Source organism: Cervus canadensis, chromosome 19 (assembly GCF_019320065.1).
Source record: "Cervus canadensis isolate Bull #8, Minnesota chromosome 19, ASM1932006v1, whole genome shotgun sequence".
NCBI classification, from domain to species: Eukaryota; Metazoa; Chordata; class Mammalia; order Artiodactyla; family Cervidae; genus Cervus; species Cervus canadensis.
Genome location: NC_057404.1, coordinates 55,622,390 through 55,646,346, shown reverse-complemented (window position 1 = coordinate 55,646,346; position 23,957 = coordinate 55,622,390). Strand labels below are relative to the sequence as shown.

At 36.5% G+C, this 23,957-nt stretch overlaps 1 protein-coding gene across 3 annotated transcripts in view; it reads right to left on the bottom strand.

The window, feature by feature from the left end:
• Positions 1–8,155: 8,155 nt before the first annotated feature.
• LOC122422296 (bifunctional heparan sulfate N-deacetylase/N-sulfotransferase 3) overlaps positions 8,156–23,957 on the bottom strand; it is a 188,426-nt gene continuing 172,624 nt past the window's right edge. For all 3 annotated transcript variants that reach the window (XM_043438703.1, XM_043438704.1, XM_043438706.1), the window contains exons 13-14: positions 14,691–14,793; positions 8,156–8,424 (exon numbers count right to left, since the gene is read on the bottom strand). In XM_043438703.1, coding sequence (XP_043294638.1) covers positions 8,305–8,424; positions 14,691–14,793 — 223 coding nt within the window. In that variant the 3' untranslated portion in view covers positions 8,156–8,304. The remainder of the gene's footprint in view (positions 8,425–14,690; positions 14,794–23,957) is intronic.

Genomic DNA, 23,957 nt, shown 5'->3' with positions numbered 1-23,957 from the left:
CTTGAATATTCATTGGAAAGACTGATGCTGAAGCTGAAGCTCTAATACTTTGGCCACCTGATGCAAAGAACCAACTCACTGGAAAAAACCTTGATGCTGAAAAGATTGAAGGCAAAAGAAGGGGGTGGCAGAAGATGAGATGATTAGATAGCATCGCTGACTCAATGGACATGAATCTGAGCAAACTCCAGGAGACAGTAGAATATAGGGGAGCCTGGTGTGCTGCAGTGCATGGGGTTTCAAAGAGTCGGACACGACTTAGCGAATGGACAACAATAGAAACACCCAAATTGAGAATGCTTCTCTCCTTTCTTGTCAGGGTGGTCTTGGACATGAGGAAGAAGGTGACACCAGGCCTCAGACCTATCTGTCTTCTGCTGGCACTGGATGAATCTCGTCAAGTTTGGTCTTTGGTAAGTGGGCTCTGGCATCCATGGTCTGGGCTCTTCATATCCTGCAGTCATCAGTCTGTGTAGGTCATTAGATGTCCTCCTGGGCCTAGCTTACCGTCCCTTTGGATCTGGAAAGGCCCATTCTTAGTGATTTCTGCAGCCTCCAGTGGAGACTGGGAATGCCTATACACTCCGTGCCACTGCGGGAGCTGTGCGGCCTTAGACTGTGTGCCTAGAACACCGTGTCCTGCTGGCACTAGGGTGCTCCTGTACCATTAGCTGGCAGAGCGCACAGAGCAGGGCGCTGTTCGGCAAGCCTTTGTTTGGAAAGCAGGACACAGCTTTCTCTCTTCTTGGAGCCTCAGTTTTAAAGAAGATCTCTTGTCCTGAACTCATATCCATGTTTGCCTCTCTTCTTCCTTTCCAGTATTTCTTCATCTCCAGCCAGGCAACCTCCAGTCTGGCAGTGGAATAGGAATATGATAGAAGGTATAGTCTGGCTTTCCATCTATTTTCTTTCTAGCCTATTACTTATGGTATAAGTTTTGGCTTATGATACATAAATTACTTTCAACTCTTAGCCAGCGATTCTCACATTTTTTGGTCTCAGGATCCCTTACACTTAAAAAAAAATATTGAGGACTCCAAAATTTATAAAGGTTATATCTATCAATATTTATTGTACTAGAAATTCAAATTGAGGAACCAAAAATATTAATTCATTTAAGAACAAGAGCAAACCCATAAGATCATAGTTTTAATAAAATATAACTGTTTTCCAAAACAAAAAAAATTAGTGAAAAGAGTGATGTTGTGTTCTATCTTTGTAAATCTCTTTAATCTTTAACTTAGTAGAAGATAGGTGGATTCTGATTTCTGTTTTTGCATTCAGTCTATTTTGACGTTGCTTTTGCTGAAGTGTGTAGAGAAAATCTAAGCTTACCCAAATATGTGTTTGGGAAAGGGGAGTGTATACTTATAGCCTTTCAGCTAATTGTGGATATTTTTCTTTGATACTATGCTAAAACTTGACCAGTGGTATTTTCTTCGAGGCTATTTGTAATGTGGAATCTGAAACCAAATCAAAGACCTTTTCACACTATGCTACATTAAAAACTATTAGGTTATCTTGCCTAAGAATGGGTGTTTTACCATTATAATGCTTGCACTACATACAATGATTTTTGTAACCTCATACATCAGTTGTTTGGAAAATACTGGTTTACTAGTCAGATCTTCCAAACATTGGTACATTTTGATAGATAATATTAAAAGATCGTATTTGTTAATATCACCCTCAGTCTCACCAGAGAAAGTATTTAAATAATAGCATGCTCTTAAGTAATGCTCCAAGTAATGCATACAAGATCTACAACATTCTAATTTTCACTTGAAAGTTCAAATTTTATCATTGGCAATAAATACTGTTATTTATTGTTAATTGTTTTTCTTAAAGTGACAGGCTCACTTTTTTCATTAAAAAAAGTCTTAAAGTTCTCAAGTTTGAATAATCATAGTTCCTGCCATTCTTCTAAGTCAAAATGATGTTCTGTGAGTGAAGCGACTAGCTTTTGTCAGATTAAATAAATTAAAAAAGAAGTTCAATTTGCTCAAATGATTGCTCAGGTGCTTTTCCTTGAGACAGCTATCTGCTTCAGTGTATGGTGGAGGTACTCCAGGTATGCTTCACATTTTGAAGCAGAGAATATTAAAAAGTTAGGTGTTGAGGGTATGAAATTGAATGGTATTTAATAGTTCTTACTGCCTTGTTGCGTGTATCCTTAACTGTAGCTGACTTTGTAAACGAGTGTGTGATGGTGGAGAATGCAGTGACCAGGAGACTTCAGTTGAAGCACCAGCGGTTTTACCCATTATTACTCTTGCAGAAACAGTGAGAATATCAGCACAATGACAAGGGAATATGATAAACTGGTATTATATGAAAGTAGTTCTGACCATGCAGATTCCCCGAAAAGGACTTGGGTCTGCCGGGGGACCACAGACTCTGCTTTGAGAACCATGTAAGCACTAAGTAAGGCTCTGTATCGCCACAGAGGTCTTGCCTACCAGTCAGTCTCCTGGATAACATCCACCAGCTGATGCTAAAATCAGTTGCCAATTACTGTTGGGCCTGAATATTTATCTTTATTTTTTTTAAAAAATGATAGATTATTGCTGTTACTATTGATACTAAAGTAGTACATGCACTTGGAGAAAATTCAAATACTTCTCCCTGGTCTTGCACTCCAGCCCCATTTATCAAAGGTAAGTAACCATTCATATCCGAGTTGTGTTGATTGCCTTCATAATACCAACTATCATTCAGCTTGTCATCTTGGTTTGTCAGCTTGAAGCATCATCTGTTGGTTCACACATAAAGGATGAGAGGTTTTACTCATTTAGACCCTTATTCCTTGATGTGTGTAAATGTTTAATTCATTTACCCTCTTGGTCATCTTCCTATTTTTTTTTAGCATATATTTATATTTTTGTTTTTTGTTCTTTTGGTTATGTTTGTGGCTTTAAATAATGTATTTAAAAATAGATTTCTGCTGAACTTACTACAGGCCAAAAGCAGACCAGAGTATTCTCCAAACAGAAGTCAGGGAGGAGGGATTGAAATACTCAGACCCCACTTCTGCCTCCAGCTTTCCCACCTAGATAATTTGTGGCTCCTGCCTGTGGCAGAATGTGTGAGAGACAGGGAGAACCCCATGTCACAGTAAATGATGATAAAATGGAACAAGGGAAGGAGCTGGTACTGATGATCTCATTTGACTCCCTCCATTGAAGGATGAGGAAATTGAGGCCCTAAAGGAAAACTGACTTACTCAGTGTTGTTTTGGTTAAGAACCAATATCAGGGCCAACATCTATATTAGTCCAATTGATTCTGTCTGCTATTCCAGTTGTACTTAGGGTATCCTTAATTGGGGATAGAAGCAACATGGTTTCATTAAGTTGATCCCAGGTGGGAATGAAAATTGGTCAGTATTACATTTTCATAGCTTTTTATTGTTTTTAAAATTAGAATCTTTAATTTCTTTTAAATTTGTCAGTTTATTTATCTGTCTGTAAAGCAGACTCTTTGTTTTTGATAGTAGATGTTTTGTGGGCTTTTAAAAGTTTTGTTTACTTTGAAAGACATAAAGTTCTGAAAAAATACACTGTAGCCCTAAGAGTATATTGCATCTTGAACTTGCATTTCTGTTTAAAGTGGTTGAAACTGAAAAATTCAGATTGAGAACAAAGTATTTACCAAATAGAGAAAAGAAGACCAATCTTTCTGGTCCAACTGTATAAATTATGCATAATATTTAAGAGCAAGATCTGCCTTCCATTTCACTTATTGATTTGAAGAAGAGCGTTTTGGCATCAGAAATGCAGACAGCAGGCATTTCCTACACCTAATTTATTCCCTCATAACCAGGAAACAGCTTGATATAGACGGTTTTATGTAAGATTTGTCACAGATCCTGGGTGCTTTGGAAATGTTTCACATTTCATTCAGTTTAATTCTGTTTTCTGTATGAAAAAAATGTGGGTAAATACATTCTTCCTAGCAGTATCTTGGAGACTTTATACTGTGAGTATTTAATTTGTGGAATTTGCTTTGACTTCTGTGGAAGGAATTGATAGGCAAATAAAGTATTTGACCTGAATCTGGCTAGTGAATGTCTTTCTTAAACACTTACTGACACTATTCATGATTCTTCTTTTTCTAAAAAGGAGATGGTGAAAATATAGCAGGTTCCAATTTTAATGATCTATTAATCTTTGTGTCTATAACTTTTGGGAATAGACTGAGAAATGATAGAAACTCAATGAGTAAGGTAAGTACAGGATTAAAGGAAGAAGGTGGAAGTGGAGGGCAAGAATAAATTTCACCTGCTAATAAATAAATGAATATATTTTTGTGACTTTTGTTAAGAAACTGAATATATGGAGAACTGTGTGGACAATAAATTGAGGACGAATAGCAGGAACTTGTAGTAGCACCGGATGGGGAGAAATGGCCCTCAAATTCTCTTAGCTTCCGTTGGCCACAGGTGAAAGGCTTGCTCAAAGTAAATTCTAGATTTTTCTGGGAACACAATCAATGAGACACTGTCTTTAGCTCTTATCCTCAAAGCATAAATTAATGGCTTGACCTTATAAAATTTAGTTTGCTTTTAGGTAAAGTGAAAAGAAGTTAAACATGTCAAGCCAACACAAATAATTTCTTAAGGATTATCCACCACAGGGATTCATTGCTCTTTCCATGACTCCTAACTATTTGGGGATGGGTGTGTGTGTGCATGGGGTGGGGTGGGCAGGATGAAGGCAGTAGCCATGCTGTAGGTGGTAACCATGCCGTGTCAGTTTTGGCAGAATAGAACTCAGCCTTAGAGAATAATTTGAAAATAGAGAAATCCCTTCCTTCTGAAATATTTGAACTGTTCAGTGCCTCCTCAACAGTGAGCCTTAAACATATCTCCTGGAAAATGCAGTGCTGATATCTCTTGAAGGTAAAATATTGTAAGTCATTATAAGCCACTAACATCGATGGGGTTGGTTTATTAACCACTCACCAGTTGGTCTCAGAGTAAATAGAACATAGGATGGCACACATAGAAAACTGGGGGTCAGGTGTATCCTAGACTGGAGAACTGTGTGTCTGGGAGATAATCCTATGAAGAATCAACTGGTGTATGATGACAGGGTGGGTTGCAACATGAGAAAGCCTGATGTTTAGAAAAGAAAGGGACTGGAATAGAGAAAAGAAAGTTTTGTGGAAAATGTAGATAAATGTCTAACTCTCCTGATCCCCACCTTTTTTTTTTTTGGCAGAGATGGTCTGTTTTGCTAGATTTTTAAGAAAAGAGAGACTAGCTAACTCCTTATAAAGCTCTAAAGAAAGCAGCTGATTTGTGGGGAGCAGAGCAGAGCACCAGGAGTAAGAGATGCTCAGACTTCAGGCCTCAAGTCCGTTAAGTAACAGCTGTGTGCTCTTCTCACTTTCTGGTCTCATGAGTGACCCTAGGAACTGTTTTACATGTACTAGAACTAAACAAAAACTAACTAATATTGATTAGAAGATCTGTTTAAGGTTATATCATTAAAAATAAACTCATATCTTCTTGGGAAGTTTTCCATGTATCTCACCATTTTGAATTGTATTAGTGGTATCTATGTTCTATGACCACCTCCCACTTGGTCACAGGCAAACACCGACTATCAAACAAATGCCTACTTGTTATCTAAAATCACCAGGCTCAAACTCTTTTCTTATCACAGTTTATTGTTGTACATATGAGGTACCATGCTACTGTCAGAATTATATCCAGGTTTTTTATTTTAAAAAACTCAGAAAAAAAAAATGTTTCCATTAATTTTCATTCAATGTGAATGACAAGAATATTATAGCTATAAACACTGAAATAACCATTTCATTTCTTCCTGAGGAAGTTTCATATTTTAAGCAATGAAAAAAGAATGCCATACAAAGCTAGTTTGAAATCACATTATCTCTTTCTTTCCCCATGTGTATTTATGTTACTTTCAGAAGAGCATAACAACCACCTGGAGTATCCAGTATAGTAAGTATGCGTGTCCCCTAGTATTTGAGTTGTCTTCCAGATACACTGAGTGATCAAAATTCCTTTGAGAGGTTTGCTGCTCTAGGTAGCATAATATCTATATTATGAATGAGTAAATTTTGGCATGATCTCTCCTTTTTTCTCCTTTCATCCCACAAGCATCCAGTGTGTTCTTAACATTTCTTAAAGGGTAAGCTGTTTGTTTGACTCAGTTTATCCAGACAGAATTACACCATTAGCAGCTTTGTTTAGAAGTTTAAATGCACATCTCATCCTTGAAGTGTAAATGCATTGTTTTTCTTCTCCTTTCCTTTTTTTTTCTTTTGAATCAGTAGAAATGTTGTCAGAATGAAAACACAATACCGTATGTAACTGTTGGGGCCTATTCTCACTATGTTTGACCCTTTTAAGTGAATTTTCTTAAAATAATGAAGATCAAAGGCTATATTCATTTTCTAGTATGTTAGGCATGTGCTGTTCATAAAAGGTAGTGGTAAGCATGAAGACTGACTTTATCATCTTGTTCCAAATGACTTTGATTTTGCTTTTACTGTCAGGGATCTTAAAATCTGGTTCTTTGTCTAACTCTTTCTGCCAATAGCTTGTTTGTTTAAAAATTGGCTTATCATTTGGGTATACAAAACTTTAAAACATTTAATTAATTATTATAATACAATTTTAGAAATGAATAGTTAGTGAAAGTATCTCAAAATTTGTTTTCTAATTAGTGAATAGTTGATAGAGTTCAATTTCACATATTATAATGGCCATGAAACTATTTCGGCATACTTTTTTTTCTAATCATACTTTTGATAACATTCATAAAAGCTTATATAGTCATAGCAAGGAATTTATTTACTACTTAAATTTCTTATGTGTATAGTATATTTAAAAACTAAGTAAATATAAGCACAGGAAAATCAGCATGACATTCTTTTCTTTTTTTGAATACTTTATTAATCATGTAATCATTAAAAATTTAAGTGTAAAATATATTTTAAGAACCATGCCTGGCTCATCTTGGTACTTCCTCCATTTAATTTAGTAGATAACCCATAAATTTAACTGTGTTCTATTGTCTTCCATGAGAGTGATGTACAAAATGTTCTAAAAAAATGGCACTGGGCTTTGATTATCTTTTTCTGCCTTGTACCATTCATTGCAAATCTGAGATTAAAAATCATACATTAGTTTGTTTTTTGTCACAGATCTCTGTATTATACAATTTCATTTTGAATTATCTGAAAATATGTAATTTTTCTGTAATTTAAACATAAATAACCCAACATATCGTCTGGAGAAACTGTCCTTAGATTTCAGTTAATAGGTTTTTTCCTTGGGACCATTAAGAAAAAGTTGTTTACATTAAAAATTCAGTTTGTTTCTAGAGATGACATAGACCTCAGATTCTGAGCAAACATTTCTGTAGAACCAGTGAGAACTACTGGAGTTGATCTGCAGCTCACAGCAAAGGGACATAAGTTGTCAATCAGATATCTTCAGACCCCTACAATTTCTTGCTTTTAGAGGATTTAGTCAGTACACTTAATATTGCTTTTTACTGTTTTGGTATACTCAGTGTGTTTCTATTTCCCATCCAATAGCTGTTACAACATACCTTTCAGAATAATAATTATGTAATGATAGAGACATTAGTAACTTTTACAGAAATGCACTAGACTATATGGATGAAAAATCACTTTTTTCCTTCTATAACACTTATCTTTTTTAATATTTTTTTCGATGCAGATAAAGCTCAGATATAACTTTACCACTCTCTGATCTAGGACAAATTGTAAATTATAATTCTTTCTAAATACTTCAGTGGATTTTATATTTTTGCAAGCAGTTTTCATGGGTATTAGGCCTCTGGCGCTTTATGCTACATTGTGATGTTTACTTTTTGTTTTGTAGGACACTTTATAGAATCAAAGAATAAGAAAACATTCTACAGGCAAACAGCAGCCTAAAAGTCTACAGAGACATAATCTTAGTCGATATATAAAAGTGTAAATATTACTACGAAATGGAACAGTTCTGCATTGGTATTTGATATTTATATTGGTTGCTATAGATTAACACATGAGTGCACAGTAGTCTCCAATAACCCCACAGGCTCAGATATGGGTTCAGAGAAAGGCCATAGGCCTCAAGGCTTATAACAAATACTTTTAGTTTTGTTTTGTTTCTAATCATCCACGTGCCAGCACATGGAAAGAACTTTGTTTTTCTTGTCTCATTTGAAGAGGTATATTTTAAACCACTTTTTGGTGGCTCCGGGAAGCTCCGGGAGAGGTGAGCGTTCTATGGAGACGCTTCGGCTTCCTGACAGTGCTATCTTAGCTTCTGCAGCTCCTGCCTCAGCCAGGACGGCAGAGGCTGCCCCAGTCTGTGCAGCAGCTTGGAGAGCTCCACGTTGTGCTCGCGGTAGTAGCTGGACAGAAAGGCTCTGCTCTGAGGTGGGGGGAGGAGACACAATGACATCAATTGTGTCTGTTAGACTGGACTTCACACACTGTGACGATGTTTATTTATAGCTGTAGATATTTACATAGTGGCTTAAAATTGATTTTAAGCATGCACACTATTTATTTAGCACAATCTAGTCAACGAAAGAGCCCAAAATACAATATACAAAATACTTGGGTGCAACCTAAAAATGACAGAATGATCTTGGTTCGTTTCCAAGGCAAACCATTCAGTATCACAGTAATCTAAGTCTATGCCTCAACCACTGATGCCAAAGAAGCTGAAGTTGACTGGTTCTATGAAAACCTATTACACCTTCTAGAACTAGCACCCCAAAAAGACGTCCTTTTCATTACAGGGGACTGAAATGCAAAAGTAGGAAGTCAAGAGATACCCAGAATAACAGGCAAGTTTGGTCTTGAAGTACAAAATGAAACAGGGCAAAACCTAACAGTTTTGTCAAGAGAACATGTTAGTTATAGCATTTCCCGTAACTCAAAAGGTGACGCTACATATGGACGTCACCAGATGGCGATGAAATCATACTGTGTTCTTTGCAGCCAAAGATGGAGAAGCTCTATACAGTTAGCAAAAACAAGACCTGGAGCTGACTGTGGCTCAGATCATGAACTCCTAATTGCAAACTTCATGCTTAAACTGAAAGAAAGCAGGGTAAATCACTAGCCCATTCAGCTCTGACCTAAGTCAAATCCCTTATGATTATATAGTGGAAGTAACAAATATATTCAGGGGATTAGATCTGGTAGACACAGTACCTGAAGAACTATGGATGGAAGTTTGTGACATTGTACCCAAGGCAGTAACCAAAACCATCCTAATGAAAAAGAAATGCAAGAAGCTGAAGTGGTTGAGGAGGCTTTACAAATAGCTGAGGAAGGAAGAGAAGTGAAGGCAAGGGAGAAAGGGAATGATATACCCAGCTGAATGCAGAGTTCCAGAGAAGAGCAAGGAGAGATAAGAAGGCCTTGTTAAATAGAGGAAATAGAGGAAAACAATAGGATGGGGAAGACTAGAGACATCTTCAAGAAAATTGGAGATCTCAAGGGAACATTTCATGCCAGGACGGGCATGATAAAGGACAGAAACGGTAAGGACTTAACAGAAGCAGAGAGATTAAGAAGAGATAGCAAGAATACACAGAAGAACTGTACAAGAAAGTTCTTAATGACCGAGATAACCATGATGATGTGGTCACTCACCTAGAGCTAGACATCCTGGAATGTGAAGTCAGGTGGACCTTAGGAAGCACTACTATGAACAAAGCTAGTGGAGGTGATGGAATTTCAGCTGAGGTATTTCAGATCCTAAAAGATGATGCTGTTAAAGTGCTGCACTCAATATGCCAGCAAATTTGGAAAACTCAGCAGTGGCCACAGGACTGGAAAAGGTCAGTTTTCATTCCAATCCCAAAGAAAGGCAATGCCAAAGAATGCTCAAACTACTGTACAGTTGTGCTTATTTCACGTTAGTAATGTTATGCTCAAAGTCCTTCAAGCTAGGCTTTAGCAGTACATGAATTGAGAACTTCCAGATGCACAAACTGGATTTAGAAAAGGCAGAGGAACCAGAGATCAAATTGCCAACATTTGCTGGATCATGGAGAAAACAAGAGAGTTCTAGAAAAAACTGGAAAGTCCTAGTCAAAGCTATGTTTTTTCCAGTAGTCATGTATGGATGTGAGAGTTGGACCATAAAGAAGGCTGAGTGCTGAAGAATTGATGCTTTTGAACTGCTGTGCTGGAAAATACTCTTGAGAGTCCCTTGGACTGCAAGGAGATTAAACCAGTCAATCCTAAAGGAAATCAACCCCTGAATATTCATTGGGAGAACTGATGCTGAAGCTGAAGCTCCAGTACTTTGGCCACCTGATGCAAAAGAGCTGACTCATTGGAAAAGACCCTGATGCTGAGAAAAATTGAAGGCAGAAGGAGAAGGGAGTGGCAGAGGATGAGATGGTTGGATAGTTTCACTGACTCAATGGACATGAATTTGAGTGAACTCCAGGAGATAGGGGAGGACAGAGGACTGGGGCGTGCTGCAGTCCGTGGAGTTAGAGAGTCAGACATGACTTAGTGGCTGAACAACAAAACACAGTGACTCTGTTCTTGAAAATACACACTCCAAACACATAAATGTTTTCACTAGGGAAAAGACTTTTGTATTAAACATGTGGTTTATTTGTGCAGAATTAAATGTTCAAATAGCTAGATTGAGTTTAAAAATATAGCTGTAACAACTGATTGGTTCCAGTATTATGCTCTATTAAAACCATTCTGGCTTTGGAGCAAGAGTTGGCTTGATAAATCTATAAAATAAAACACTCCTTTGTCATCATTAATTTACATGTAGAATTTGAAGATAATATTTTCTTAAGAGCACTTTTAAGGCATACACAAAATATTCACTGTTAAAACAGTACTGTGTTAGGTAAATCAGATAAACCTATAACCTGATATATTTGCACTATTTGACCCAAGGAAGGAAAGGAATGCCTTGTAAATGATCCTGATTTATAAGGAGGTAGATTTCCCTTCAGTAAAAGAAAATATTTTAATAATTGAAACTGTAAGAAATGGGAAGTGCTGTGATGTAAGGTGGTGTTTAGTGGGATTTATATGTAGTTCAAATGACTGCTGTTGGGAATGTCTTGGAGGGTGGGTTTCTGGATCTTTATCTGTACCTTTCTGCTTTACTACTCTGAGTTTCAGTTCAATTGAATCTTTAAAAGATTAATTTTAAGTTAGTCTTATTTTCTTCTGCTGCTCTCTTAAAATATCATATCTGGTACCCCATCTTCAATGCCATAGGAAAACATGTCATTTTATGTTGATGTCAATGTAACATAGTGGTTTTTGCAGTAATTACGATCACTGGAACAAGACTGAACCTTTGTGCTATACTGTAACCATCACTGTGATCAAGGGAGAACGCAAACCTTTGTGTGGCTCATGTGTCAGTCTCCCTGCTTTTCTGTTTGGGTCTCCTTAGTCATCAGCTCTAAAACCACTGACAGGCCCAGATAGCACACCCTAGCCAGAGAAAGGTGGAGACAAAACATATTCCCAGATCCTCTGTCTGGGGGCCTGATCATTCTGTGCCTCCTTTGCTGCCAACCAGACCTGGAATCCAGGGCTGAGCCTTAGGCCTTTGTGTAGAGCCTTCCCCACCGTGTTCTCTGCTAACATCTCCCTTTGCATTGCTCCTCTTTATGAATGAAGCCCTGGGGCAACAGCAGCCTGGGACTGCCTACATCCTGCCAGCTTGCTCCCTAATATTTCCCATGGATTCTCCAGCATCTCAACTAACTTTAGAATTGAACCTCCTGAGATCCACATTCTTCCTACATTCCTTTGGAGTTTTTTATCAGTATCGTACCTCCTGATACTGAGGATTATCTAAACTGCACCTCAATGTATTGGCTTTTTTGGCATTATTTTCAAACCTGACAGCCTATGTCAGCAGCCAAACCCTTGTCCTGTGCCCTATTGAGTGAGTATGTTGGTCCCCATAATCAAGTACCCCTTCTTCTTCTGCTCCCTCCTATGGCAAGGTAACTGATAACGAGATTTGTAAAGCACAACACATCCTATTTGAGAGTCTAATATGTTCACGTCAAAAATTGCTAGGACAGAATTCAGTGATATGCAGAATTTATTGTACATACATTGTTATCTGATGATTATTCAGAAAGGGTACTATTTTAGATGGCAAATCAGAGAGAATATATGCTAATATATGCCAATGTAGTCCATTTCATGGAAATTCACATGAAATTAATGTAATAAAAGGAATAATAATGTATGCTTCTACAATATAAAACAGGATAAAAGAAGGAATCGTATAATTCAGTATCAGGTTGCTTATTGGACTATTATCAAAGAAACTATTTAGTGTTTTTGATTTGGAGAGGTAATTGACTAAGTGGTTCATTCAAAATGTCAGATTTTATTCCTTTCCTATAATATATTTTGATAAACAAAGCCAAAGTGGAAGCCAAATAATTCACCAAATCTTAATTTCCAGGATCAAATGTATCCTGTGATGTTTTGGTGATACTTGTGGGGAAGGGTACTGGTGTTTTTTCTGTAGCAGAAGGAGAAGCAAGCAGTGTGGACAGTACTGCCTGCTCGAATCTGTTCTACGTATTTGTGTTTTCATTACCTCCAGGAAAGATGCCTTATCTCGCCTCCTGTCTGGGCATTATCTGTATGAAGTCAGCCACCCTACTCCCTCAAATAAATCCATATGGATAGATATTGTGATATAATAAGAAAAATAAATTTGGTTTTGAATCTGGCTCCAGCAGAGAGCTCCTAAGAACCTTGTAATTTCCTGAGTTACCGGGGTGAAGAGTGTCTTTTGTTACATACAGTAAGTTCCTTTAAAGTTTGCCTAAGTTTATGCCAATAGAGTGACTCTTACGGGTCCCTAGATAACTTCAGACAGGCTGGTCGCTAGAGGAGAAGCTCTGGCGCTCAGGACCCTTCTGGACCTTCTCCTGTGTACCTCTTCATTTATTATAACAGAAAGCAAAGTATTTCTGGGGCATGTGAATCATTATATCAAATTATAAAACTCGGGGAGGAGTTCTTGGGAACCCCTGATTTGTAGCCAAGTTGGACAGATGTGTGAATAACCTGGGACCCCACTACTTGCTACTAGAGTTTGAAGGGGGCAGTTTTGTGGGACTGAGCCCTTAATCTGTGGGGACTGTACTTAATCCTGGGTAGTTGGTGTCAGAATTGGATTAAATTATAGGATACCTACGTGGTGTCTGCAGAAAATTACAGAATTGCTTGGTATAGAATGCCCACATATCTGATGTCAGAGGTGTTTGAGAAAAAACATCTTCGGAATGTATTACATAGAAACCTTATTGAGAGACATGGAAGTAGTGATATCCTGAAAAGTGTTGGTTTTTTAATCTTTCTCTACCATAGAATTTAATATCATGTCTCAGTATGTGTTTGATGGGAGTAAAATAAAATGCTAAGAAAGATGTTCTACAGTGTCTTAAATGTTTTAGTTTCAGTAAATATACAGAGAAATAGCTTTGACACACATGAAAATGAAACATTTTATATTGCTGTCTTGAAATGCTATGGAAATTGCACTTGAATATTTATTAATGTGTATTGTTTTCATAGCGCTCTGAAGGTATATTTTAATAATCCACCAAAGAAAACTGTAGTCCTGAGAGTACCCTCTGTTTATCAAAACAACAGTAAGAACCCCCACAATGTCTTTTAGATAGAATTTAATTATGAGCTTAGTGAGGACAAAGCTCTGTCTCTATCAGATTGGGAAAAAAAAAAAAAAAAAAGGTCCTAAAAGTCTGCAAGTATTAAAAAGGATTCAGATAAGTTCAGACCATGTTAGGATTCTCAGACCACTGTAGGATTCTTAGTTACCACAATATATTAAACATCGTGGGAAAACAGTCTCAAATAATGTTTTAATTTTTGAGTTTTTTTTTTTAATAAAATCAATCTACTTGTGTTCTTATGTCCAAATTGCACATTAACTGGACTGATTATGAAATCAAAGTATTAATAAATTGTAATATATGTATAGTAAGCTTTAAAGTGAAAATATAGGGCCAACAAAGTGGGAAAACTGTAGCTTTAAGTGACCACCATGGCACGATTTGGAGCAGAACAAACATGACATGTTACATGTCTATTGCAAAGTTTGGGTGTCTCCATTCTCCAGAGCCTAAATTATCTGCTAGTATGTTATACATCTGGGAAATATATTAATTGTTTAATCTTATCATATTAGCAGTTCAAAACTCAGTATACCAGTAATTATTATTATTATGCAGGCCACATTTACCACTACAGAGTGACTTAGTGAAAATAAAATATTTTGGTCCTATTTTTAATTTCCAGTTGATATATTTCCTGCCCTGGTTTCATTTAATATTTTTAGTGCTAAAATTTCTGTGAATGTATCTCTTTTTGGAATGAGATGTTGCCTTCTTTGTTCTGATTCAAAATGGCAAATTCTATTGTTGGCCTTTATTCTCGCATGACAGGTAATATATCACTGGAAAAATCAAAACAAGCAAGCAGGATGCATCCAATCCAAATGTTACTTTTTATTTTTTTTTTTTTTACTTTTTATTTTTAGAGAGTGAATTTTTTATTTTAATCATTTTTTAAGAAAATAGATATATTTTTATGTATCATTTTGCTTATTTAGTTTGTATTTTTAAGCTCTATACTTACATCAGGATCCATTGGAGGGTATTTTCTTCCTTTGCTCTTTCCAAGGCATTTTGTTTTACCTTCTTCCAGTAACTGACACCAGAAACCTTTATGAGAATCAAACCTTAAAAAAATACAAAGAGCAAAATAGTAGTTTTCGAGCAACTAATATACTGACCAAAAACATGGAATATTTTAATTTGGATATTAATCTATAACTGAGGAAACTGGCATATTTTTTGACTACATCACTTTACATAAAGTCTTTTGGCATACTTCTGAATTCTCAGTCCATCTGTCATCTCGAGAGTGCCAGATTTCTAATAGAAAAATTGTCAGCAGAAGGTCTCCTATTAATAGAAATTAATAAGCCTACCTCCTTCATCTGGAAGGAAAAGTTTTATGTTTCAAGCCCATTCTTTCCTTTTGCAGGGTTTAAAAATGACACATCAGGCTTCATCTGTATCTGTGGATTTACATAGTACTTTTATCATTTGATTACAGGTTAATAGAAGAGATGGGTTTTGGTGTGTCATGGAGTAATTAATTTTAGAATTCTCTAGCTATAATCCATTTAATTTTTTTTTCCAAAGACACTTTCTTATTTTGGTATGAGCTCTGTATTAAAGTAATAACACTTATAAATGAAGATTTTATGGTATAATTATAATAAAAATAATAGTAGCACATTAAATTTATATTTTAGTTTACCAAAATATTTCATATAACTCTTTTTCATTTGAGCTTTCCTTATAACTCCTTAATGATATGGAGTATAGCATTTGTCCCATTTAGTGGCACTTAGCTTAGTGTTTGGCTCTTTGTGAACACTCACCAACTGTTAGCTGAATAAAAAATGAGAAAGAAGGAAATGTTTGTTGAGGTTTATCTATCTTGGACTATATACTTTTTAAGTATGCAGGTGACAACTCAAGTCTGGGCCTCCTGACTCTAGGTCCAGGGCCATTTCTTCTTTACTGGTCTCTGGTCATGTTTTGTATTATCATTCATTATGAATATATAGTAATTTCCATGCTTGACTGTAAAAGTGACTGCTAACAGTATTCATGATTCTTTCACTTGCTTTTGTTATTCAGTGATTCTATTGCTATAATTTCTTCTTCATTAGAAATTATTATCATTTAGGAGCATGTTTTTCTTTTGTCTTCAATCCATACCACTCAGAATGCTGCATCTAACTCTTTCTTAAAATTATAGTGTAAACAATGAACAACTGGAAATCACAATAAAAACATTTATTTTAGCATAAAACATGAAATACCTAGGGATAAATTTAACACAAAATATGTGCAAGATCTGTGTACTGAAAACAATTGTTAAGAGAAATTACAGAAGACACAAACAACAGAAGAGCTATACTGTGTTCACAGATCAGAAGACTAAATATTTTTAAAATATCAGTTCTCTCCAGATTTATCCCCACTCCAGTATTCTTGCCTGGAGCATCCTATGGGCAGAGGAACCTGGTTGAGTACAGTCCATGGGGTCGCAAAGAGTTGGACATGACTTAGCGACTGAATGACAACAACCAGATTTATCTAGAGATTCAATGTGAGTTAAATCAAAACTCCAGTGGGCTTTTTTGGGTAGAAATTAAAAATATGATTATAAAATGTATATGGAAATAAAAGCTAACAATTTGTTTTAAACAAGCCAAAACAATTTGAGAGAGGAGATCAAAGCTGGAGATCTTATACTATTTTATTTCTTTCTTTTCTTTTTTTTAAAAGATATAATGGTTTTTTATTTATTTTTTTATATATATTATTTTATTTTATTTTATTTTTATTAGTTGGAGGCTAATTACTTCACAACATTTCAGTGGGTTTTGTCATACATTGATATGAATCAGCCATAGAGTTACACGTATTCCCCATCCCGATCCCCCCTCCCACCTCCCTCTCCACCCGATTCCTCTGGGTCTTCCCAGTGCACCAGGCCCGAGCACTTGTCTCATGCATCCCACCTGGGCTGGTGATCTGTTTCACCATAGATAGTATACATGCTGTTCTTTTGAAACATCCCACCCTCACCTTCTCCCACAGAGTTCAAAAGTCTGTTCTGTATTTCTGTGTCTCTTTTTCTGTTTTGCATATAGGGTTATCATTACCATCTTTCTAAATTCCATATATATGTGTTAGTATGCTGTAATGTTCTTTATCTTTCTGGCTTACTTCACTCTGTATAAGGGCTCCAGTTTCATCCATCTCATTAGAACTGATTCAAATGAATTCTTTTTAATGGCTGAGTAATATTCCATGGTGTATATATACCACAGCTTCCTTATCCATTCATCTGCTGATGGGCATCTAGGTTGCTCCCATGTCCTGGCTATTATAAACAGTGCTGCGATAAACATTGGGGTGCACAGTTGTCTCTTTAATCTGGTTTCCTCAGTGTGTATGCCCAGAAGTGGGATTGCTGGGTCATATGGCAGTTCTATTTCCAGTTTTTTAAGAATCTCCACACTGTTTTCCATAGCGGCTGTACTAGTTTGCATTCCCACCAACAGTGTAAGAGGGTTCCCTTTTCTCCACACCCTCTCCAGCATTTATTGCTTGTAGACTTTTGGATAGCAGCCATCCTGACTGGCGTGTAATGGTACCTCATTGTGGTTTTGATTTGCATTTCTCTAATAATGAGTGATGTTGAGCATCTTTTCATGTGTTTGTTAGCCATCTGTATGTCTTCTTTGGAGAAATGTCTGTTTAGTTCTTTGGCCCATTTTTTGATTGGGTCATTTATTTTTCTGGAATTGAGCTGCAGGAGTTGCTTGTATATTTTTGAGATTAATCCTTTGTCTGTTTCTTCATTTGCTATTATTTTCTCCCAATCTGAGGGCTGTCTTTTCACCTTACTTATAGTTTCCTTTGTAGTGCAAAAGCTTTTAAGTTTCATTAGGTCCCATTTGTTTATTTTTGCTTTTATTTCCAATATTCTGGGAGGTGGGTCATAGAGGATCTTGCTGTGATTTATGTCGGAGAGTGTTTTGCCTATGTTCTCCTCTAGGAGTTTTATAGTTTCTGGTCTTACATTTAGATCTTTAATCCATTTTGAGTTTATTTTTGTGTATGGTGTTAGAAAGTGTTCTAGTTTCATTCTTTTACAAGTGGTTGACCAGTTTTCCCAGCACCACTTGTTAAAGAGGTTGTCTTTTTTCCATTGTATATCCTTGCCTCCTTTGTCAAAGATAAGGTGTCCATAGGTTCGTGGATTTATCTCTGGGCTTTCTATTCTGTTCCATTGATCTATATTTCTGTCTTTGTGCCAGTACCATACTGTCTTGATGACTGTGGCTTTATAGTAGAGTCTGAAGTCAGGCACGTTGATTCCTCCAGTTCCATTCTTCTTTCTCAAGATTACTTTGGCTATTCGAGGTTTTTGTATTTCCATACAATTGTGAATTCTTTGGTCTAGTTCTGGAAATACCGTCGGTAGCTTGATAGGGATTGCATTGAATCTATAGATTGCTTTGGGTAGAATAGCCATTTTGACAATATTGATTCTTCCAATCCATGAACACGGTATATTTCTCCATCTGTGTGTGTCCTCTTTGATTTCTTTCATCAGTGTTTTATAGTTTTCTATGTATAGGTCTTTTGTTTCTTTAGGTAGATATACTCCTAAGTATTTTATTCTTTTTGTTGCAATGGTGAATGGTATTGTTTCCTTAATTTCTCTAAGAAAGAGCATCCTTTTCTTGTTCCTGATTTGACAAGAAAAAAATTCAGCTTTGCACTTTTGACTCTGAAGGTAGCTATAGACTTGTCATAGGCAACCTCGATTATGTTGATGTACGTTATTTCTTTATGCACTTTTTGAGAGTTTTTATCATAAGTGGATTTTGAATATTGTCAAATGATTTAGTTGCATGTGCTGATAAAATTACATGATTTTTATTCTTACTAGTGTGTTGTATTTTCTTGATTTGTGAATTTTGAACCTTACTTGGATCCCTGGCATAAATTCTACTTTGTCATGGCATATGATCCTTTATATACATTGTTGTATTCAGTTTGCTAATATTCCACTGATAATGTTTGTCCCTAGTTTCATTAAGGATATTGATCTTTTCTCGTGATGCCCTTGATTGTTTTGGTGTCAGAGTAATATTGACCATGTGAAATGAATTAGGAAGTGTTTTCTCCTCCTTGATACTTTGGCAGATCTTGAGAAATATTGGTAATAATTACTCTTTAAGTATTTAGTTCAAATAGTGAAGCCATTTGGTGTTTGATATCTGTTTGGAATTTTTTGATTACTGATTCAGTCTCTTTAGCAGTAATCAGTCTGTTTTCATTTTCTATTTTCATTGTGTTTTGATGGATTTTTGTGGATTTAGGAATGTGTTAGCATATAATTCACCATAGTAGTCTCATGTGATTCTTTGGGTTACTGTGATATGAACTGTAATTATTTATTTTAATTCTAATTATATTTGTTTGAGCCCTCTCTCTTTTTTATTAGTAAGTCTAGCTAAAAAAAAAGTCTATTTTACTTTTTCAAGGAAAAAGAAAGCTCTTAGTTTCATTTATTATTTCTGTTTCCTTTTTTTTCCCCTTTATTTCATTTATGTCTATCCTGTTTCCTGTTATTTCTTTCCATCTCATAACTTTAGGCTTCATTTGTTATTTCTCTAGTGTCTTAAGGTCCAGATTTAAGTCAAATTATTGCAATTTGTGTTGATTCTTGATATAAGCACTTATCACTAAGAATTTCCTCAATATTATTTATGCTGTGTCACATAAATTTTGGTACTTTGCATTTCCATTTTCATTTGTCTTGTTACTTTTCTTTATTTTTTGATTTATTATTTAACCCATTGTTGTTTGCTCATTAACATGTTGTTTAATATTCACATATTTATGATTTTTTCAGTTTTCTCCTTGCAAATGGTGTTCTAGCTTAATTTAGCAAAAAAAAGTCTTGATATGATTTCAATGTTCTTAAATTTATTAAAACTTGTCTTGCGTTCTAAGATATTTCTCTCCTGAGACTATTCTGTGCTTACTTGAGGCAAATGTGCATTTTATTGTTTCCAAATGTAGTGTTTTATGTATGTCTTTCAAGTCCACCTGATCTAATGTGTCATTTAAGTAGAACTTTTTTAAAATGTTCTGTATGGATGATCTATCCATTAAAAATGTGGGGTATTAAAGTCCCTTATTGTATTGCTGTCTATTTTGCCCTATAGATATGTTAACATTTGTTTAGCATATTTAGATTCTCCAACGTTGGGTGAATAAAAGTTTACAAATGTTATATCCTTTTATTGGGTTTACCTCTTTTTAGTGGTTAAACAGGAAATGGCAAGAATGAGCATCAAAATTCTAGGAATCAGTGAATTAATAGCTACTCAGCCATTAAAAAGAATTAATTTGAATCAGTTCCAATGAGATGGATGAAACTGGATCCCATTATACAGAGTGAAGTAAGCCAGAAAGATAAAGACCAATACAGTATACTAATGCATAAATATGGAATTTAAAAAGATGGTAATGATAACTCTATATGCAAAACAGAAAAAGAGACACAGATGTACAGAACAGACGTTTGGACTCTGTGGGAGAAGGCGAGGGTCGGATATTCTGAGAGAACAGCATTGAAACAAGTATACTATCAAGGGTGAAACAGATCAGCAGCCCAGGTTGGATGCGTGAGACAAGTGCTCAGGGCTGGTGCACTGGAAAGACCCAGAGGGATGGGATGGGGAGGGTGGAGGGAGGGGGGATCGGGATGGGGAACACATGTAAATCCATGGCTGATACATGTCAATGTATGGCAAAAGCCACTACAATATTGTAAATTAATTAGCCTCTAACTAACAAAAATAAATGGGAAAAAAAATAAAATGGACTGGAATGGGTGAATTTAACTCAGATGACCATTACATCTACTACTGTGGGCAGGAATCTCTTAGAAGAAATGGAGTAGCCATCAAGGTCAACAAGAGTCCGATGCAGTATTTGGATGCAATCTCAAAAATGACAGAATGATCTCTGTTCGTTTCCAAGGCAAACCATTCAACATCATGGTAATCCAAGCCTATGCTCCAACCAGTCATGCTGAAGAAGCTGAAATTGAATGGTTCTGTGAACACGTATAAGACCTTTTAGAACTAACACCCAAAAAAGGATGTGCTTTTCATAATAGGGGACTGGAATGCAAAAGTAGGAAGTCAAGAATTACCTGGAGTAACACACAAATTTGACCTTGGAGTACGGAATGTAGCAGGGCAAAGGTTACTAGAGTTTTGCCAAGAGAACGCACTGGTCATAGCAAAACCCTCTTCCAATAACAAAATAGAAGACTCTACACATGTACATCACCAGATGGTCAACACCAAAATCAGATTGATTATATTCTTTGCACTCAAAGATGGAGAGGTTGCATACAGTCAGCGAAAACAAGACCAGGAGCTGACTGTGGCTCAGATCATGAACTCCTTCCTTATTGCCAAATTCAGACTTAAATAGAAGAAAGTAGGGAAAACCACTAGGCCATTCAGGTAGAACCTAAATCAAATCCCTTATGATTATACAGTGGAAGTGAGAAATAGATTTAAGGGACTGGATCTGATAGAGAGAGTGCCTGATGAACTATGTATGGAGGTTCCTGACATTGTACAGGAGACAGTGATCAAGACTATCCCCATGGAAAAGAAATGCAAAAAACCAAATGGCTGTCTGAGGAGGCCTTACAAATAGCTGGGAAAAGAAGAGAAGTGAAAAGCAAAGGAAAAGAGGAGATATATTCCCATTTGAATGCAGAGTTCCAAAGAATAGCAAGGAGAGATAAGAAAGCCTTCTTCAGAAATCAATGCAAAGAAATAGAGGAAAACAACAGAATGGGAAAGACTAAAGATCTCTTCAAGAAAACTAGAGATACCAAGGGAATATTTCATACAAAGATGGGTTCGATAAAGGACAGAAATGTTATGAACCTAACTGAAGCAGAATATATTAAGAGGAGGTGACAAGAATACACAGAAAAACTGTACAAAAAAGATCATCATGACCCAGATAATCACGATGGCGTGATCACTCACCTAGAGCCAGACATCCTGGAATGTGAAGTCAAATGGGCCTTAGAACGCATCACTATGAACAAAGCTAGTGGAAGTGATGCAATTCCAGTTGAGCTACTTCAAATAGAGAAGGATGATGCTGTGAAAGTGCTGCACTTAATACACCAGCAAATTTGGAAAACTCAGCAGTGGCCACAGAACTGGAACAGGTCAGTATTCATTCCAATCCTGAAGAAAGGCAATGCCAAAAAAATGCTCAAATTACTGCACAATTTCACTCATCTCACACACTAGTAAAGTAATGCTCAAAATTCCCCAAGCCAGGCTTCAACAATACATGAACCATGAACTTCTATGTTCAAGTAGATTTAGAAAAGGCAGGGAAAACAGAGATCAAATTGCCAACATCCACTGGTTCATCAAAAAAGCAAGAGAGTTCCTGAAAAAGCATCTATTTCTGCTTTATTGACTATGCCAAAGCCTTTGACTCTGTGGATCATAATAAACTGTGGAAAATTCTGAAAGAGATGGGCATACCAGACCACCTGAACTGCCTCTTGAGAAGCCTATATGCAGGTCAGGAAGCAAGTTAGAACTTGACATGGAACAGACTGGTTCCAAATAGGAACCAGTTGGCCTACTCCTTTGAGTAGGCCAAGGCTGTATACTGTCACCCTGCTTATTTAACTTATATGCAGAGTACATAATGAGAAATGCTGTGCTGGAGGAAGCACAAGCTCGAATCAAGATTGCTGGGAGAAACATCAATAACCTCAGATATGCAGATGACACCATCCTTATGGCAGAAAGTGAAGAGGTAATAAAAAGTTTCTTGATGAAAGTGAAAGAGGAGAGTGAAAAAGTTGGTTTAAAGCTCAGCATTCAGAAAACTAAGATCATGGCATGTGGTCCCATTACTTCATGGCAAATAGAAGTGGAAACAGTGGAAACAATGGCTGACTTTATTTTTTTTTTTTGGGGGGGGGGGCTCCAAAATCACTGCAGATGGTGATTGCAGCCATGAAATTAAAAGACACTTACTCCTTGGAAGGAAAGTTATGACCAACCTAGAGAGCATGTTAAAAAGCAGAGACATCACTTTGTCCACAAAGGTCTGTCTAGTCCAGGCTATGGTTTTTCCAGTGGTCATGTATGGATGTGAGAGTTGGACTGTGAAGAAAGCTAAGTGCAGAAGAATTGATGCTTTTGAACTGTGGTGTTGGAGAGGACTCTTGAGAGTCCCTTGGACTGCAAGGAGATCCAACTAGTTCATCCTAAAGGAGATCAGTCCTGGATGTTCATTGGAAGGACTGATGCTGAAGCTGACACTCCAATACTTTGGCCACCTCATGCCAAGAGTTGACTCATTGGAAAAGACCCTGATGCTGGAAGGGATTGGGGGCAGGAGGAGAAGGGGACTACAGAGGATGAGATGGCTGGATGACATCACCAACTCTATGGACATGAGTTTGAGTAAACTCTGGGAGTTGGTGATGGACAGGGAAGCCTGGCATGCTGCGGTTCATGGGGTCACAAAGAGTCGGACACGACTGAGTGACTGAACTGAACTGAACTCTTCTTTGTCTATTATTACAGTCTTTATATTAAAGTCTGATATAATTGTAGCCATTACAGGTTGTACAAAACTTTTTCTTGGTTCCACATTGTTTTAATTTTATCTACTGCTAGATTTGTTTTCTCAATATTTCAATTTTTCTCATTATATTTAATATTTTCTAATCAAACATTTAGACAAGAAACTAGCCAATGAATAAGAAGTCATAATTTTTTAAGATGATGTACTTAATCACTATGTTATGTGGAAGGTTCTGACACTATGGAATAAGAAATACAGACCAGTAAGATCTGGGTTCAAATATGAGTACCGACTCTTATTTCTTGTGTAATTTTAGGCACACTGATTAAGTACATTGTCTAAATCTTCTCATGTTTAACTGTTGTAATCAATGATTTATTTGAATTTAGGGGACATTGACTAAAATTTCATACAGGGGTTCCATCACTTTTTTCCATAGCTCCAGGTATTCTCATCTTTCTTTTCTTTATCTTACTCATCCTTGACTCTGAATTCCTGATTCTACTGATTATGTTTAATTTTCAGTGTGATGGTGTGGAAGCACGCAGATTACCTCAGTTTTCTCAGTGTGCTGTCCCTTTTCTGTGCAATGTGATCCCATATTAGACTTGATCTTAATTCCTTTGCTTTTTTTTTTTTTTTT